Source organism: Petromyzon marinus, chromosome 2 (assembly GCF_048934315.1).
Source record: "Petromyzon marinus isolate PM22_M1 ecotype Great Lakes invasive population chromosome 2, UKy_Petmar_22M1.pri1.0, whole genome shotgun sequence".
NCBI classification, from domain to species: Eukaryota; Metazoa; Chordata; class Hyperoartia; order Petromyzontiformes; family Petromyzontidae; genus Petromyzon; species Petromyzon marinus.
Window position 1 is genome coordinate 9,072,717 of NC_133668.1, and position 19,297 is coordinate 9,092,013.

The 19,297-nt window shown below is 46.2% G+C and overlaps 1 protein-coding gene across 1 annotated transcript; it reads left to right on the top strand.

The window, feature by feature from the left end:
• Positions 1–1,013: 1,013 nt before the first annotated feature.
• HACL1 (2-hydroxyacyl-CoA lyase 1) lies at positions 1,014–18,900 on the top strand. The gene is given in 18 exon segments (XM_032964684.2): positions 1,014–1,290; positions 3,883–3,987; positions 4,884–4,924; positions 5,643–5,723; positions 6,415–6,487; positions 7,710–7,787; positions 9,225–9,319; positions 9,699–9,811; positions 10,363–10,498; positions 10,984–11,089; positions 13,282–13,365; positions 13,952–13,988; positions 13,991–14,052; positions 15,052–15,206; positions 16,164–16,322; positions 17,047–17,154; positions 17,555–17,741; positions 18,567–18,900. Coding segments are annotated over 18 exon segments (1,725 nt in total). The 5' UTR covers positions 1,014–1,218; the 3' UTR covers positions 18,600–18,900.
• The last annotated feature ends 397 nt before the right edge of the window (positions 18,901–19,297 follow it).

Here is a 19,297-nt window from a genome sequence, read left to right on the forward strand (position 1 = left end):
ACATCATGCTAATCCCCCAGTTACATGCTAATTTATATGTAAACTCCTTTGTCAAGGCGCTCTGTTCCTCCCACACAGCTTAAAAGACGCTGTCAAGCTTGGCAGGGTTCACTCAAGCGCTGTCTTCTGGACAGTCCTGTTTCTTCACCTGAGGAAGGCTACTTGTGTTGTGGCCGAAACGTCGTGCGAATTTTATTGTTATTATTTTTATTATTTTATCTCTATTCTACGTGACTTTACCGAAAGAACCCAGAAGATGAATCCCTGCAGTGACGAAAGCTTTAAATCGAAAAATATTGTATAACCATTTCGAAAAGATGTTGCAGCACCACCCTCCATATAGTTCCCAGAGTAACGTCGAGGATAGGCTAATGTTAATTGCTTAGGCTTATTGAGACGCGTGTGATTAGGCTGGGAATGTTGTCAACTCCTGTAATTATTGAATTTTATTTTCCATAATTAATTGTTAATGTTCTAGATTTGAAGCTTTCGTGACTGCAACGATCCATACTCTTTGGTTTTATTCGGTAAAGTCACGTGTAGGGACCGGACTGTCCTCTGATGAAGGCCACTTGTGTTGTGGCCGAAACGTCGTGATTTTTTTACGTGACTTTACCGAATAATTGTTAACGTCTTCGTTAAGAAAACAAATCACCATGCGCCTTAACAGAGCAATGGTTCCACCTACTGTTCGAAAACAAATTGCGTGGAAGCATGCCCCACTCTTTTTGGCTCGCTGAGAACGTGCACTTAAAATATTCAAACCACTTTCACGCACTTTAAAAACAAACTGGCTCGAACAGCCCACACAGTATTACCATCATTTACACAATTACGATCTGACCGCTGATCAACGATCGCCAACGCTATGGGCCACAACGCCGTAGTGTGCGTGTCACAGAGCACCCACGACAGAGCCACTTGCCTTGTTGCCATTTCAAAAAACCAGAACCCACGTTGGGGGAGGTGGGTAGGAGTGAAATTGTCCCGCACGGCGCGCCGTAGTGAAGCTGCAGAGCCGATGGGGCATGGGCGGTCCGGCGGGCGTTCTGTTTACTGCCACCACCACCCCCACCACCACCATCGCCGCCTCCTGCTTTGCTCCCCCGCGGCTGCGCCCGTAAAGCCCCATCGCCGCCCTTGCTATATTTTGTCCCGCTTCTTCCTCGCCCCGTGTTGGTCTTGCAGCGCCACAGAAGCCCAAGGGAGCCGCCAGAAATGTCCGCACAGGACGAGACCGGCGAGCAGCTCACGGGAGCCCAGCTCATCGCGGAAGCCCTCTTGGAGCAGGTGAAGGACCTGACCGCGATGGCACGGAGCGAAAAAATTAACCTTTAAACCAGGGGTCACCAAACTGCGGCCCGCGACGTCAGTCCATCAGGCCCGCCGACGGTACTTGAATTTGGTTGATAAAACGTATGGAACACGAGACGTTGTGATACAGTTTAAATATCTTGAAAGCCAAACGTCAGTTTCGCAAATCTCACTAACCTTTTTTGCTGCTTAGTTTGTGAGATGCGGATATGTGCACACTAGGTCTGATGTAACTATCTTTTTGCTAACGTCGCCTTCTTTGATAACTTTTAGTAAATAAATATGTTGGTTGTCTTTGTTTTTTGTGCATTGCACGCCCACTCACCCATGATTAACATGGAATGCTAAACTTAGTTTTTCGTCTTTTTTCCCCGAGCTTTCGTTCTGGCTTGCAAGTATTGAACAGAATGATTATGCGGCCCGCGCTCGTCATTTCAGTTATCCGGCCCACTGTGAAAAAGTTTGGTGACCCCTGCTATAAACAAATGGGTTTTTTTTCACCAGGTAAGGCCCTCACTGAGCTATACATAGCAGCCAAATACTCTAAAGGACCCCGAGGAAAAATCCACGCGACCACGGCGAGAAAGACGGCGCAGGTTTCAACTAAACAGCAGGCGTCAGGGGTCGGGAGCGAACCCACGACCTCCTGCACTCCAGGCGAGGGAGTAAACAACTAACTAGCCACCGCGGTGCCACTAGGATGCATTTGAGGCCAGAAGCGTGGCTTCCCTCCATTTGGGGGTCAATGTTCACGTTTCCTAGACGTGCCATAGCCGGTAGTACGCAGAGATTAAACGCGTGCTTCGTTAGTCCAGTTGTACCAGAAAGCAGCCCCCAAGTGGCAACAGCTGTCTGGAGTTGGCCCACGCCCGTACATGGGGCACTTGGCAACAGGGGTTGGTGGATCGAACATAGATCATCTCCATGCCCTTGCTGTGAGATTCCCAGTGTTTCTTGAAAGCAACGGGACCCAGATATAGCAGTACATCAAGGGGGCTTGTGTCTCGGCTTTTGAGAGTTATCCCCCACCTTGCGTGTGGGTTTTAGTCCAGGTTGTTCTGTTTTTCTTCCACATGCAAAACAAGCGCTTTTAAAATGGTGATTGACCACACTTGCCAGTGCAGAACACTTGAAAAAGTTTTGTTTGTTAAGACTGTGATATAAGAGGGGATTTTCTATTTTTCGACTTTGGGCTCGTGTACACAACCAGTGCATCTGGGTAAAAGGTCATGTTACAATGAATTTCACAACACTAAAATTGCTTCTAGATTTGAAGCTTTCGTGACTGCAAGGATTCATACTCTTTGGTTTTTTCGGTGAAGTCACGTAGGTAAAATAAAATCAATTTAATTGAGTTTTCATTTATTTTATTTTACCTCCGTGACTTTACCGAAAAAACCAAAGAGTACTATAGTTGCTTGTTCGTAAATGCGTGTGACATCCAATGACTTGCTCACATTCTGGATTCACAATTGTTTTTAAATAATATTCAATAATGAGGAGTTGTTAAGTTTCAAATTTGTGCCTTTGTTGAGAGGACCTTGTTGAGAGAATCTTGAACGAAGTGGCAGGCAGTTATAATAATAGGGGTTTTCCCCTTTTTTCTGGCAACAAAACTGAAACCTTTTTTTTACAAGGATTCATGTCTGCATTAACCACAATACCTGCAGTCAAAATGCAAACAAAAAACACACTCTGAAAATATATGTATTGTTCTTGAAACTGATTGGTCCACACCAGAGACAGCTTTCTTGAGAGCCTTGTCTCAATAGGTGCTAGACCAGATGACGCCAAAAGACGTACAGCTCAAGTACAATGCACTATGAAAGTAATGAGGGCTCGGGTTAAGCATCTACATCATTGAGGCAAGGCTCTAAAGAAAGCTGTCTCTGGTGTGGCCCAATCAGTTTCAAGGACAATCCATATATTATCAGAGTGTGTGTTTTTGTTTGCATTTTGACTGCAAGTATTTTGGTTAATGCAGACATGAATCCTTGTAAAAAAGAGGTTTCAGTTTTGTTGCCAAAAAAAAGGGGAAAAACCCTATTATTATATTTCGGTACTGGCAAAGGAGGTCCAATGAGGTGGCAGGCAGTTGTCCACTTAACAGCAGATGGCGCAGTTCGGCAAAAATAAATCCTAATTAAATTCCAAATTACTTCCAGATATATTGTTATTCGTCATACATTATTCCTGTAATTATAAGAGCAACGTTCACTGCTACTAATACACCATTTGCCATTGTTCATTGTATCAATATAACCCAACATTGTTGGGTGTTTATTGTTTTAAAACATTGTTCCCGATCCCTATGCAGCCCGGCAGTGCTGACACGGAATCCTTTCACCCTCTGAAACTGAATAACACGTCGTGGGTTGAAGGAGCATTCATCCTTATTTTGAGGTTAACAACATTTTGAAGTGAACCCATGCTAGCAGCACAGAATCCTCATTCATTTGGGATTCCTTTTGAGCCAAAGTTAGCAAAAGGCAATAACAATGTAGTAGTGTACGTCGACATCGTGCTTGTGATGGACTGCCGTGCACTTTGTGTGTGTGTCGGCTGCAGGGTATTGAGTTCATGTTTGGAGTGGTGGGAGTGCCCATCATAGAAGTAGCACTAGCAGCACAACAAGTCGGCATCAAGTACATCGGCATGCACAACGAACAGGCGGTGGGTACTGGCCATGGGGGTGTTTCACTTGCCATGTGATGCGGTGGCGTAGCCATCGAGGTGTGCAGGCGGTGCAACTGCACTGGAGCCTACGGGCTGGGGGGGGGGGGTAGGCATCAGGCCTGTGCAAACTTTGGACACTGGGGTCCCATTTCATGTTTTGCACCAGGGTCCATGCTAACCATGCTCAACCACTGTGTGAATGAGAGGGCATTTAAACATTTATTTTATCACTGGATTACAATATACCACTTAGAACGTGCTGATGATTGCAATGAATATGTTAGAGTGATACCAGAGGGTCAGTTTGGCCTTCACGACACCATCCCACATGTTAGTTTTCATTCTTCCCGATTCACATGCAAACTGTTAATCTGGTAATGTTATATATAAATTAAGTTACTTCTTCTGCTAGCTTTTGAGCATGTAAGTGTGTAGTCACTATCTAAATCTCTTGAGTCTGGTATTTTGAAGTTAGCATTTATATGTTTTCGTACACGGTCGCGCGATGCAACAATTAATGTATGCCCTGCAAGTGAGCTGATTTCATCGCTCCATCTTGTCGCGTATGTTCCGTCCTTTGGCTGCTACACTGTTGTTAGTCTTGACGCCCGGCCATTATTCTTTATAGCGACGTATCCTGCCCACCCACTAACTTTTCTTAACAGTCAAAATTATGTCTTGAAACTGTGTATGTTCACTTATCCATATGTTCCCCGTCCTGCACGCTTGGAATAGTAATTCCCAGCATGCACTTCTCCTTGCTTCTTCGCGCTCTTTTCAGCTTCCGATTCATTTTCTTTGTCCTTCATTCAGCAGTGGATAGACCTTGTCTGATGATAATTTATTTGTATTCTTGAGTGGCGATGATGTCCTGTCCGTGTTGTGCCGTCCAGGCGTGCTACGCAGCTTCCGCTGTTGGGTACCTCACCAACAGGTGTGTGGGGATTCCGGCACTCTCTGGCTGCTGAAGCAGTGCTTTCATTTGCTCCTCTGTGTTGCAGTGATTCACTATATATTATAACCCCTGACTGGTCATGTCACATCTTGACGAGGGCAAATAATGGGTTCATTGAATCAAACGCTTGTACAAAAGTGAACTGTGCTATTTGGCATTTTACTCATAATAAAAATAATCATTAGTATTTTGTAAATGATATGTGACAGTAATTTTTTACGAATGAAAATAACGTAAGATTTTTTTTCTCATTATATTTCAGCAAGTGAGATTTTAATCAATTGATGAATCATTTTAAAACATATGGGATAATCTTCTGTTGATCACATCAATGCTGTTGGATAACAACATTATTTTACAGCAAATAAAAAAAGAGATTACTATACACATATGAATGGTTCTAATAATGGCCGTCATTCAGTATCTGGCTTTTCTGGCCAAGTGGAACTGGCAGAGTGCTCCACTCACAATTGGGAGCTTGTAAATTCATATTCTGGTTTTGAGTCGGTAAAATAGTACCACTTTGTGAAAAGTCAATTAAGAGGACTGGCCCCCACCATGGAAATGCAGAATCTTAACCACTGGAGAGATTTTCACCTTGATCAGCGATAATCCTGGAATTTTGTTGGATTTTCCAAAACGTTGGTGCCGACCTGTGGCTGTGTGGTGCCACGTGTGATCGTGCGGTGTGGCGCAGGCCCGGCATCTGCCTTGTCGTCTCGGGCCCGGGTCTCATCCACGCCCTGGGCGGAATGGCCAACGCTAACGTCAACTGCTGGTGAGCGGCGGACGTTGATGCGTGACCACGCTTCCTCTCGCTCGCACGCCACCGGGGCTGCCCCCACCTGGTATACAGGAGGTTATCGGTTAAACCCTGACCCTGATGCCTGTGTATTTGGAGTTTTCATGTTCTCGTGGTCACGTGGATTTTTCTCCGGGTCCTCCGGTTTTTCCCTCCGCATTTAGAAACATGCGTTTAGAGTAATTGGCTGCTATCAATTTTCACATGCTAAGCTTTAGCTATCTGCGGCCATGTCGCTTATGAAAAGGAGCTGGTAAAATGTAGTTTTAGTTTCTGATAAAAACAGAGCCCTGGGGGTCTCAGGGGGAGCCTCATCTGGAATCTTTGCTTGAGCTTTGAAAAAATCTTTCGGCGGCCCTGCACACCACCAGCGGTGGTACAGGGGAGTGGTGTGTTGGGAGCAGCTCAAGTGTCGAGCTACTAAACCCTCAATAGATGAGCAAGTAGCATGAGTCAACATTAGCTGCTAATGCATAGGTATGCTGTGGCTCATCATCATCACAGTTTGTAATCCATTAAAAATGTATTTGATTGTAATGTACTTTCATGAGGGTATCTAGCCTACTTTTCTCCGAGGTGTTTTTTATGGGTGATTTTCATTTATTATGAATGCATGAACAACACAATATAGTCTGTATAATTCGAATAATTTGTCCGTTTTACCCAGGCCTGTGCTGGTGCTGGGTGGCTCCAGTGACCAAGACCAGGAGGCCATGGGGGCATTTCAGGAGTTCCCACAGGTCAGGGCATCCTCCTGGTCATCAGTGTTGATTGCTGCCGGCACCTACTGACAAAAGGCACACTTGTATTGCCATGTGTTTACACATGAACGCTGGCAAATAAAGGCCAATTGGCATACATGGTTGTAAAAATATTTTTTGGGCCCCGCATCGTTTGTGCATGGCTCCTTCCAATAACGCCAATGTATCGGAGCAGCATTATTACACTCGGTCAAACTTTGGTGTTGGAACTCAGCGAAGTGAGAACTTGTTCAAGGTAAAAATAAAAGAATGCAATTTTGAAATTTTAATCAGGATAAATGCCCATATGCCAATGGCTTCAATGTGATTTGTTTTCAATGGTTTAATAAAGCTCCTTTTCTACTGTGTTTAACAGTGCTTACAGAAGTTAAGAGCTTTCTATTGGTTTTAGTCTTACAAAGGAAGACTAATTAACTGCACCGACTGTCGGCAGTGATGAGTCTCTATTAATTTCAGTGATGCTAAGGATTTGGACAGGGAGACAAGCGTAACCACTTAGCCCCACTGATCACTGTAGCCTTCTTCCCCTGAGCCGAATTAGATGGATGTTTGTCTTTTTTCGACTGGCAAATACCTTTGAGCAAATTTGGCAGTATTCAGTCAAGTTTTTCTCAGATGTTCACAGTAATCTCACTTATATATTGTCTATATGTATAAAAGGGAAATTTGTGAATATGTGTGTCTGTTCGAAATGTTTAGCATACTTCCTGACATGCAACAAACTTGAAATATGGCATGTGGGTAGCTTCCAGACTGTACACAATGCAAAAAGTATAAAAATAGACTTTTGTATTTTTTTTGGGGGGGGGGGAGCGGGGAAATGACCATGAAGTGTGGTGTCAACCCGCATACAGGACTGGCGAGAATCGATATCTGCTGGGCGTTTGTGGTATCGATTAATCGGGAATAGGCCGATTCTAAAGAAATCTACAACCTTCGAGTCCTTTGCGCGATTTAAAGAATTTAATTTTGCCGTGCGAGCGTAAGTTTTTTTTTTCCCCACCGCGCGTTGGCTTTTATTTTAATTGATGAGGTAATGATCAAGGTTTTCTTTTCATTTGTATATGTTATGTTTTAAAGTTTTGAGAATTTTTAAGATATATTTTTCCCCCGGCTAACGCGGGGTACTTCCCGCTAGTACATATATAAAGATCTGTTAACATAATCCTTGTGCATCTCCGTTGCTGGTTTCTGCCGTCAGGTGGAGTCATGCCGCTTGTACAGCAAGTTTTCAGCCAGGCCCAGCAGCCTTCAGAGCATCCCAGGCATCGTAGAGAAGGTGTGTATTATCAGCACCCGGTTTCTGCCCAGCACACCGGTAAAAAATATGCATTTAGAGTATTTGGCAGCTATACATTTCGACATGGTAAGCCGCTTCGTTGAGCTATCATTTGTGGTCAAGTCGCTTCTGAAAAAGAAGCTAATAGCTTAGTGGGCTTTAAGTGGTAAGATTAAACATAGTTTCGTTGTATTTTTATATATATCTTTTTTATGATTTGCTTACCTTTCGTATAATTTGCACTCCAATCATGTTTTTGTATTGTTTATTGTTGTAACGTTCTGACCTGCCCCAACGGGACACCTGTGAAAAAGAGCTTTATAGCTCATCAGATTCTTCCAGTATAAATAAATATTCTGATTTTGAAGTGTTAACAAAGCCTCTCATCCATCTCTCTTGTGTTATTCCCATATAGACATCGCAAACTCAGTACCACACATTGTGGACACAACAGCTTTACTCAGTCATGTAGCCATTGACCTACAAGTGTGTATAGATGCAGTTACATCTATATGCTATTTAAATATATTGTATATTGAGGTACAAACAGGACTGTCAAGTCTCAAGGACACATGCATGTAGGCCTTATCACAGACTCGCACACACATGACTCGCGCATTCATGCCCTTCACATCTCACACCCCCTTTCAGCTCATACAAAGACAAAAACAAAGATTCCCCATTTAGCCTGAAGAGACTGTTGGGGCAAGCGCTCTGAGTGAGCACCTATGAAGGCCGGCACGGCACACGAGGGCGTGGGTGGCCAGCACCACGCTCGGCCGCCTTTGTCTCCCCAATGGCGATATTTGCACCGCACCAGGTACTCATTTGAAATTGAGTCGGCCCAGGGGAGGCCTAGGACCAGTTCAGAAAATCGTCACTGGTGTTGGCCGTAAGTGAGAATTGAACTCGGGTCGCGGGATTCGTAGCGCAGTGCACTAACCGCTACACTACCGCTTCCCCCCACGTATACAAAGACAAAGATCCCCCCTATAGCCTTAACAGACTGTAGGGGCAAGTGCTGTTAGCGAGCACCTATGAAGGCCAGAACGGTACACGAATGGGTGGGTGGCCAGCACCACGCCCGACCGCCTTTGTCTCCCCAGTGGTAATGTTTTTATCCACCGCACCATGTACTCATTTGAGGCTGAGTCGACCTAGCAGAGGCCCAGGACCGGTTCAGATAATCGTCACTGGTGTTGGCCGTGAGCGGGAATCCAACCCGGGTCGCCAGGTTCATAGCGCAGCGCGCTAACCGCTACACTACCGCTCCCCACGTATACATATATTTACACACAATTATCACACATTGACTGAAGCTCGCAGAGAGCGTGCCGGCTGTAAATATATCCCCAGTGACCACCTCCGAGCAGCAGCAGCGCCCGCCAGTGCGCGTCGATGCCGGTGTCGCCGCTCACGCCAGTGTCCTTATCCCAGGCAGTGAGAACGAGCATTTATGGCCGCCCGGGTGCGTGTTACATCGACATCCCCGGAAACATGGTTAACGCCACCATCACCAGGGAGTCTGTGAAGTGAGCCTGCCTACGCTATACACACACACACACACCCAAGCAGTGGTGCACCCAGGTCAACATTTGGAAGGGGAAACAGATAATTGAGTAAAAGCAAGTAGGTTTCTCATCGTGTAAAGTGTCACTGTTATCATATTAGGCTCATGATATATCTCCGGGCACTTTGGTTTCTTCCTAAGTGAGAATAGTTGGACAATAAAGAAATAAAGATAATACTCACGATATTAGGTGTTTGGAATAGTGTCTGGCATATGACTTCATTTAAAAGCAAGGTGTATCATAGCTGACATACAGTGTAAAACAAATGCTTGTCAAGTATCTTAAAGCATTGACGATGCTTTCACTACACGGAAGCGCGTGTGTGTTGGTGTAACTGTAGGTTTCTTCCTCGCTGCCTGCCACCTCCTGTCTCCATGGCTGACCCACAGTCAGTCGCAGCAGCTGCTGCCACGCTCAGGAATGCCAAGCGGCCCCTTGTGATCGTGGGCAAGGGTGGGCCCTGAGCACAGAAACACACTTTTGCATACAGAGTCAACTCTCCATTTTTCACGGTAATGTGGCTCGGATATTTAGTGTTCACCTGCGCGGAATTGGCGTGAAGACGTTGAACGTGTCATCGTTTTTTGTCTGTGATTTTTGTCAATCAGAGGTCATCGGTGCTTCATTAAAGAAAGTATGATAGCAACATCGGCTGCATCGATGTGACCACCAGTGCTAAATTAATTAAAGAAAGAGTGGATTAAGGCTTGCGTGTGCGGTAATGTCAGCCACTTGTTCGTGGTCACGATGAGTGAGGGGCAGCTAATAATTAAACCAGAGTGACCATGAAGATGTCACATTTCACAGCGAATCTGCAAATCTATAATCCACCGACAGATAAACGACAATTGACTGTGTTCGCCGTGTGAAGCAGTGGCTGCAATGTGCGTCTTTTCAAGCAGAACACAATGCACAGACCAAGCGGTCCGCACGGTGCCGATTGTGATGGGAGTCACGGAGCTGGGGTGCGAGTAACGTGCGAGCTTGCCTGGCCACCTCCGCAGGTGCCGGTTACGCGCGGGCCGAGCACAGCGTGCGGCGTCTGGTGGACGACTTTGCACTGCCATTCCTGCCGACCCCCATGGGCAAGGGCGTCTTGCCGGACGACCACCCACACTGTGTCGCAGCCGCCCGCTCCAGGTGCAGGGCGACCCCTCATGCTGCGCAGAACACCTTCCGGTCGCCGTTCCCCTGGACGAGTCCACTGCCAACTCGTAGAGGGCTAAAGCTTGGCAGTGACCTCGGATCAGTTGGACGTTCCTTACCGGCCTGGTTGAGACCTTGCTCGCCCCTGTCAATCCTGTACTCGTCAAATCGCCTTTGTTGATTTTATTGGCGAGTCACATTGATCGGTGGTCATCAGTGCTTCCCGCACCGCAGGTTAGAACGGCTGGCTACGTACGGTGCGAAAGAAGTTAAACTTACTTTACATACATACGTGAAGAAGTGAAAGGCTGCGGTGTGATTTTCGTCGATCGGAGGTCATCAGGGCTTCATTAAAGAATGCAAGGCAGCAACGTAGCCTGCATCGAGCCGTGATCGGCAGTGCTAAATTTATTAATGAAAGAGAGAGCCTTGTGGACCATGGGTTTGCGTGTGCGGTAACGTTGGCCACGTGTGTGCAGGGCGCTACAGCATGCGGACGTGGTGCTGCTGCTGGGCGCTCGCCTCAACTGGATGTTGCACTTTGGGCTGCCTCCTCGCTTCCGGCACGACGTCAAGATCATCCAGGTGGCCGTGACTCAAATACTCGTGCTGCACGCACTGCGGGACGATCTCTCCGCAAAGCTGTGAACTTGAAATGCTTTCACCCGTTTAGTGCACATGTACATTAAACAGCTTTAACAAGGTTTTAATGTTGACTTAAAGCCTTCGTGACCGTAGGAATTCATAAGGCAGATCTGAAACACGGTAGGACCAATACCTCAGCCATGGCTGATCATTCTTTTAATGCCGTGGGCACACACGAAAATGATTTTGCCAAGACAAGGGTACTCTGCAAGCCCACTGGCTATCAGCAAAGATTCGTTCATGATGCCATGGGTACAAACTGAGCAATCTTTGGAACCAAGAGTATGGAAGGATGTTATTAATGTTAACCAGTTTAGGTCATAACTGGCTGTGATGTTCCCTCCCTACCTACCTATGTTAGCAGTTATTTTCGACTATCTGAGTTACATTCACTAACACAGCCACCATTAGCTGTGTTAGTAAATGGCGGCTTGCCATCCTTTTCCACATCCATGTGGTGATGGCTCTTTCCGATTTCTCTCCGAGCTTACATTTCCAAGCAAATTTATTACATTGACATGCTAATCTCTTACATTGACAAGCAAATCTCTTACATTGACATGCTAATCTCTTACATTGACAAGCAAATTTCTTACATTGACATGCTAATCCCTCACAATACAATGGCCACCCCCACAGCCTCGTTTGTCAAGATTTCCCTGATCTTACATTTACATACTCTCTGGTTCTTTCGGTAAAGTCACATAGATAGAAAAAATAATAAAAGAACACGACGTTTCGGTCGCAACACAAGCGTCCGTCATCAGGTGAGAAAGAACGATCTGCTGTTGTGGCTTTAATAAGGCTGCTGCGATTTGAAACTAATTCAAGCTCATTGACATGCTAATTTCTCCAGCCCCCACCCGTCCCTGCACCCCACAAACCCTCCCCCCTCTCCCCCCCCCCCCGTGAACTCCTGCAGCCACGACTCTACGAAACCCCTCCCCCCCCCCTTCCCGTGCCTATATAAAGCCACAACAGCAGATAATTCTCTCTCACCTGATGACGGACGCTTGTGTTGCGACCGAAAGGTCGTGTTGTTTTATTATTTTTTCTATCTACGTGACTTTACCGAAAGAACCAGAGAGTATGGATTCCTGCAGTCACGAAAGCTTCAAATCAAGATCTTTCATTTACATGCAAATTTCATCTCTAGCCCCGCCCACTGACCCTTGGGCTACACCCATCTCAAACCTTTATAACTCCGTGGCTGAGCAGCGCTCCCACCATATATTCTCAGCAGCTCTCCCGCTATATTTTTCACCTGATGACGATTGCTTGTGTTGCGATGGAAACGTCGTGATAGTGTCATTCTTTTTTTTATTCTTTTTATTATTTGTTCTATCTACGTGGCTTTACCGAAAGACCCAAAGAATACGGTTTCATGTACAGGGTGGTCCAATTGCCTTGTGACACCTCAATGAATTGACTCCTGACCCTTTTTGCCCTTTTGCATACTAATTTCTGTTTTAAATAAACATTATTTTTTAAAATATATTAACTATTAGAGACTTAAATGGGGGTATATGTGTAGCCAATTTTGTCAGCCTGCTGCTGGTGTTGGGGATTTTTTGACTATATTTCACCTCTCTGATTGCACAACACGTTTGAGCTTCGCATTCTTGTGTTGAAATTTATGCCAAAGTGTGCGCATTTTATACTCGACAGTCTGCTTATGAGTCTACGCCTGGTGCAAAGCGCAGTTGTGTGCTACACTGGTGAGCACATGCAACAGAAAGTATTGCACCGCAATCGAATTCACATTCGCAGAAGCGGCATCATTCTTTCGGTTTGCATGTATGTATGTAGAACTTATTTCGCACTGTACATAGTCAACCGTGCTAATCGGAGGTGCGGCGGAAGGACAACAAACTAAACACCAAAAGCACTTCTAAAGAAATGAGTGTTCATTCTAGGTTTAAAAGTCCATAGCTCCAGTGGCTTCCTAATATCGCAAGGAAGAGCGTTCCAGATGGCCGCAGAAGCGCTTTTGAAAGCGCGCTATGCGGTGACCGTCTTTGCTCCATGGTTAGCCAAAATCCGCTGCTGTGAGGATGACCGGAGTTGGCATGATGGTTCATGATCACTTTATCAGCTATGTGGACCGCAAAATGTGGCCTTTGCTTCCGCAGGTGGACGTGTGTGCCGAGGAGCTGGGCAACAACGTGAAGCCCAGCAGCCCTCTGCTGGGAGACGTCACAGCGGTCACCATGCAGGTCGGTACTCGCTGCAGGGACAGCGAAAGAGGATCATTGTCACCTCCCTGTCGGAAACACAAGCAGATTATCTCTTGCACGTGCATAGGTGCCGGGTGAAAATCTTGTTGCCGTGTTTTATGTATGTAAAAATGAAATTATTTTAAATGGGGAAGGTCACTTCCAAAAACAAGAGAGCGCACCACAAGCAGAGTACATGTTAGACAGACAAGTCTCAGCGCACAGGTTCACCGATTGCATTGGTCTACCACTCGCTCCTCTCGTGGTGCCGTTGCACTCTCCCATTTGTGGATATTAATTCCCAAATAGATTTAATTGGATTTGGTTTGCCAATTGCAACAGTCTACTGTGTACCCCGATAGAGGTGATCTTGTGCACCCCCACCGAGTCTGGCTTCGAGAGGTTTTGTTGTATAGACTGTGTTTGAAATTAAGCTGGTTGGATAGGGCTATTCCCGTTAGCCCGAGCCACCCGCCGGCTATGGGGACATGTCATAACTTAACAGGCTATAAATCACAAAGCGTGCCCAGCACAGCCTTCGTGAGATGTGAGAGTGTTTGTGCGTAGCCATTGTCTTGTTTTACAGATTGTCGACCAACTGGGAAGCAGTAGATGGACCTTCCCGCGGATTCAGAGTGGTGGACATTCCTAAAGGAGAAAATAGACGCTAATTCTAGGATATCAAAGGTACTTGCACATGATCACGTATGGCGGCAGGGCTCCCTTCAATGCGACGCACTCTAATCGTAACAATTTGTGAAGCCAAATACGGTTGTGATAATTCCTAGAATCACAAGTTGTTGGGTTGGGGAAGTGGGGGAGGTGAAGAGGTGTTAATTATTCGATGTCTACCTAGGCAGGCCATAACTAGGTATGGTGGCAATCACACATGGTGGATAGATCACCCATATCTACTGCATAGCCAGGAATATGACAGTGCAGTAATGCATTCTTTAATCTATCTGTGTGGAGTTTTAACTGTTACTCCCTTCATATACACAGTGGATGTTCTCTAGATTATCTGGCTTGCACTTGTACTGACGACTTGACACACTTCTCTTGCGCATCTCCCATTATATATCTCAACATGAGGCCACGCCCCCCTTCTCGATCATTCTCGCTGACTCTGGACGCTCGCTCTACCGGCAAGACTCTACCATCCTCTTCCGTCACCTGACCACGCTCCTTTCTCGAACATTCCCATAGCCACCAGTCCCTTCACACTCACAACTGATACCCCTGTCATTACCTCCCGTGGCCACTAGTGCATTCGTACTGTAAGCTGACTTCTGTGTCATTACCTCCCGTGGCCACTAGTCCCCTCACACCGCATGCAGGCTTTATTGTCATTACACATTGATAGAATTGGTAAAACATTCCAATAAAAAGAGCCTTGAGACTCATTGAAGTTATCCCATTTCATATGGACATACGTTGGTGTTTTCCGGCTTCCTCCTACCTAAAGCAAAACACTGAGGAATGGAAGTGGTCAAACATTCCAATACGGCAAGCCCCTTCTGAAATTAGAGTCTGGAGACGCACGAGGTTATCCTGGCTCATGCGGGCACACAAGCAGGAAAGGTGACTTTGTTATCCTTCCCCTGCACCTACAATTAGCACAGTTGGCTACGTACAGTGCGAAATAAGTTCAACATACACACATCTTGTGCCTCCATTGTGGCCCAGGCGATGGTGTCCGACCAGACGCTGCCCATGAATTACTACACGGTGTTCCACCACGTGGCGGAGCTGCTGCCCCGAGATGCCATCGTGGTGAGCGAGGGTGCCAACACCATGGACATCGGTCGCACCATGCTGAACAACGCCCTGCCCCGCCACAGGTGCGCCATGCCACTGGCCCACACCCGCCCCACAGTGGAGGAGACTGCCCGCACTTGAGCCTCTCTTTCGGTGACTTCCCCGTGTCACGTCGTGCTACCCACATTTGCCCTTGTGCTAACATGTGCATCCTTGTGCTTAACTAATGAACGTGCACCTCCGATTGGCACGGTTGGCTATGTACGGTGCGAAAGAATTTCAGCATGCGTACGTACGTGTACGGAGATCCAAGTGTGGTCTTGCAGGTGAGGCCGTGAAGTTGCCCCCCAGTAGTGCGTGGTGAAAGCTGGAGAGAACAAATGCTCTCAACAGGCAGCGTGACCTGGAAGGACCACACTTGGATTATGAGTGGCAGTGAAGACCAGCATGCGAAACATTTCACAAAGACTATTTCTCAAACGTTTCCAACGTGTAGGCTTCTGTTTCTGAAAAATACATTTGAAGTGAGGAAGTCCGCATCCTGTGTGCCTCTTAGTTGGCCAGTGCTGGCGCAGCACTGTCGAGACGAGGGTTGGTGGATCGCGCAAATGTTGGGACCTGCCTTCCCTTGGCCGTCTAGGTGCAATACCCTGCATTTCCTGGAGATAGCTTTACAGCAACATGTCGACTAAATCAGTTTTACCTGTATGGGATACTGTTGCCACCTCGTACACGTGGGGTTTTTTTTTCCAGGTGCTTCAGTTTCCTCCCACTTAATTAATAGGCTGATGACACCTTAATTTATTGAGGATCACAGACGACAGAGCATGGGGTGAAATTTGGTGCCAGCTCACCGCCTGGCTATTGCCCACTCCCACCTGTCTATGGTCCCTCGCACCTCTGAGTTGCTCTCTCTCTTAGCGAGAGTCGAGCGAATATCATACACGTCGAAAGTTGACACTAGCATTTATATTATCTGCACGGGAAGGATGAGGGTACTAGCCTGCTCAGCTGTCGCGGCTGATGTGATGCGTGCGCAGGCTGGACGCAGGGACGTTCGGCACGATGGGAGTCGGCCTGGGATATGCCATCGCTGCGGCGATGGTTGTCAAGCAGCAGGATCCGCCTCCCAAGGTGGTGTGTGTAGAGGGAGACAGCGCGTTTGGATTCTCTGGCATGGAAGTTGAGACCATGGTCAGGTAAGGTGTAAGGACGGTCGGGGCTTTCTTGCACGGGATGTAGTCTAAATTATAATTGATGAATGCTGAATGTAATTTTCATTGTTGGTGTTAGGGTCTCATTAAAAGCCCACGTGTTGCTATGCCAGAGTGTTATATTCCGAATGAGAAGGGTGCAAGTTCCAATCCTGGTCGGGGTCAATGAAGCCCATCGCCATCCCTCTGGGGTCAATAAAATGAATACCATTTGTTGTTATTTTTTATTTTCTGGACCTTCATTTGATTTTAAAATCCAGTGAGCCTGGTTCACATCCAGAGAGCTGTCTGTGATGAAATCAGGTTCTGAAATGCTCCACAAATAAACATCTTCATACTTCATTTGTATCTGGACTTCATTTGGAAAAATTCAACTGTGAAAATATTAAATCTTGATTTTACACGTGTGACGAACATTACTCACAAAGGCAAAGCAGGTAGCAAAGTGCTGCCCCTATTTGTGTGGAACAGGTCACGTGAAGGTTTCTCAGAGGTAGCTGAATAATGTTCCCTTTTTTTGGGCCATTCTCCAACATGAATTTATGCACCGCTCTGCGAAACATCTGAACATGTACTTCATCTCATGATGTGACACCGATAGGACAAGTGGGTAAGAGTAGGGGGAATTTTGTTTTTATATATACACAGTAAGCCAATAAAGAAATCGTGAGTCCGATGAGGATAGGCTGCCTCTCCGTGCTCGCTGCAGGTACAAGCTGCCGGTGGTGGTGCTGGTCGTGAACAACAACGGCATCTACGCGGGGCTGGACGAAGATACCTGGGCCCTGCTGTCCCAGGCCGGTGACGCCGCCTCCGTGTAAGTGCCAGGGTGGCCTCACCCCTCTCAGCCTCTGTGTGGCCAGATTGAGTATTGCCGAGGACATACTGATGCTGAGGGCACACTTAACACCATGCGAAGGGAGGTGGCTGGGTAATTAGTAGGACTAATACCGTACTAGAGCACTGAGCCTGCACAACTGAGATCATAGTTTTGAATGTGTGTTTTGGTCAACTATGATTAATATAGGTTGCATTAAGCAGGGTTGACTTCCAGTAAAACACCATGTTCTCTTAACTCTATTACATGGTAATTTACGATGATTTTACATGTGCCAAGCTATTATCAACCATTCATGATTGCTTACTAGGAGATTTCGGATGCACACGTTGCGCTGTGAGATTGTTCACTGCTCATCGCCACCATTCTGGCACTGCAGCGTCCCTCCCACGTCGCTACTGCCTGGAGCGCGCTATGAGCAGGTGATGTCGGCTTTCGGAGGCCGCGGGTTTCTGGCTCGCACCCCCAAGGAGCTCCGAGAGGCTCTTCAAGCGAGCCTAGCTGAGCCCTCTCTCCCTTGCCTCATCAACGTGCTCATCAGTCCGTCGGCCGACCGCAAGAAGCAGGTTTGTGGCTGAGCCGAGGTGGGCTGTTTGCATCAGTGGCGTAGCATGGGGGCCCCCTATGCCTCCCCCCCCCCCTCTTTTTAACCTGGCACGTGACCCCTTCGGCCATTGGGCCCCGGTGGGTTTACACTTTCTGCACATTAAATAGCTCCGGCACTGGTTCACATTTTATAAATATTATGTGTGAGGGGTATTCATAAACTGTTACCTCCGATTAGCATGGTTGGCTACGTACAGTGTGTAAGAAGTTCGACATACATACATGAGGCTTAATGGTTAGAGTCATACAAAACTCGTTTAGGGTGGTTTAGATGCATGGTCTTTAGTTTATTGTATTGTAATGTAAATCTGTTTTTTTATATTTTAACAGCCTGTCTTCAGAAAGTGAATTTCCACCAGCTGAGTGACCACGAGAGATACATACATTTCAATGGTCACATATCTGAACGCCACTGCATGCCCACGTAACAATCCATTTTTTTGTAAAATAAACAGTAAGTGTGGATGAAGGATAGAGCATTGAAACACATGTTTTTGTTTACAACTTATTAAGGTCGGACAAACCATGTTTTAACGATGTAGCATTGGTCTAAAGCAGTGTTCTCCACGAATTATCAGAGGGGGGCCACTTTCCCCGATAAGACGCCATCAGTGTGATGGTGATGGGGTGTGTTTTGACCTTTGTGTCAGGGGCCGCACTCTAAATGCCACCAGGGACCGCCAGTGACCCGCGGGCCTTGCAATGAAGAACGCTGGTCTCAAGTATTTGATTCCGCAAGTCTAATAGGGGGTACATTCACGGCTGCCTCTGACCCTGTCTTTCAGGAATTCTCTTGGCTGACTCGATCAAACTTGTGAGGGAGCTGCCCATTCCGTGGCTCTGCTTTTGCCTTTGCAAGGGGCATCTGGGGGCAATAGCCGCTCTGTAGGGCAAAAGCCCAGGAAGACGGAGCCACGTTTCTTCAATTACTTGCCTCAAGAATGTATCCAGGGAGAAAAAAAAAACCCTTTAAATATTCAGTGTGAAATGTAGATATATTGTGATGCAATCGTAAAAATTCTATCGATGCAATATATTTATAAAATTATTCTCCTGAAAATCTCTGATTAAGACAGATTTATTTTGTCGTAAATTTTACAATAAAAATAATGCAATTCATCAACCCCGTGTTTCTCATTTATCGTCATGGTGTTTCATGAAAATTAAATTATGCCTGTTGATAATTGTTCATTAGATTTTGAAAGACTTGCATTTATGGATTTTTCAACACCGTAAACATTTGCGCAATGTGCTGCAGATGTAAGGAAAATCACACAAGTAATCAAGTAGAGTCAATCTCTTTAGACATCAATAAAAAACATTCCCCTACGATATTCACACTGGTTTTTTTTCTGCAACTTGTGCAGAAATGTGAAAATATAAAGCCAAAAATAATCAGCGCGTATTGTAACCTATTGAATTTGCAATTTACAGGTAATGTTTGGTAAAATGCAGTGTGGGGGCGGCGTACAAATAGGATCATCTCAGTTTAACACTTAGGCTTTCGCGATAAATA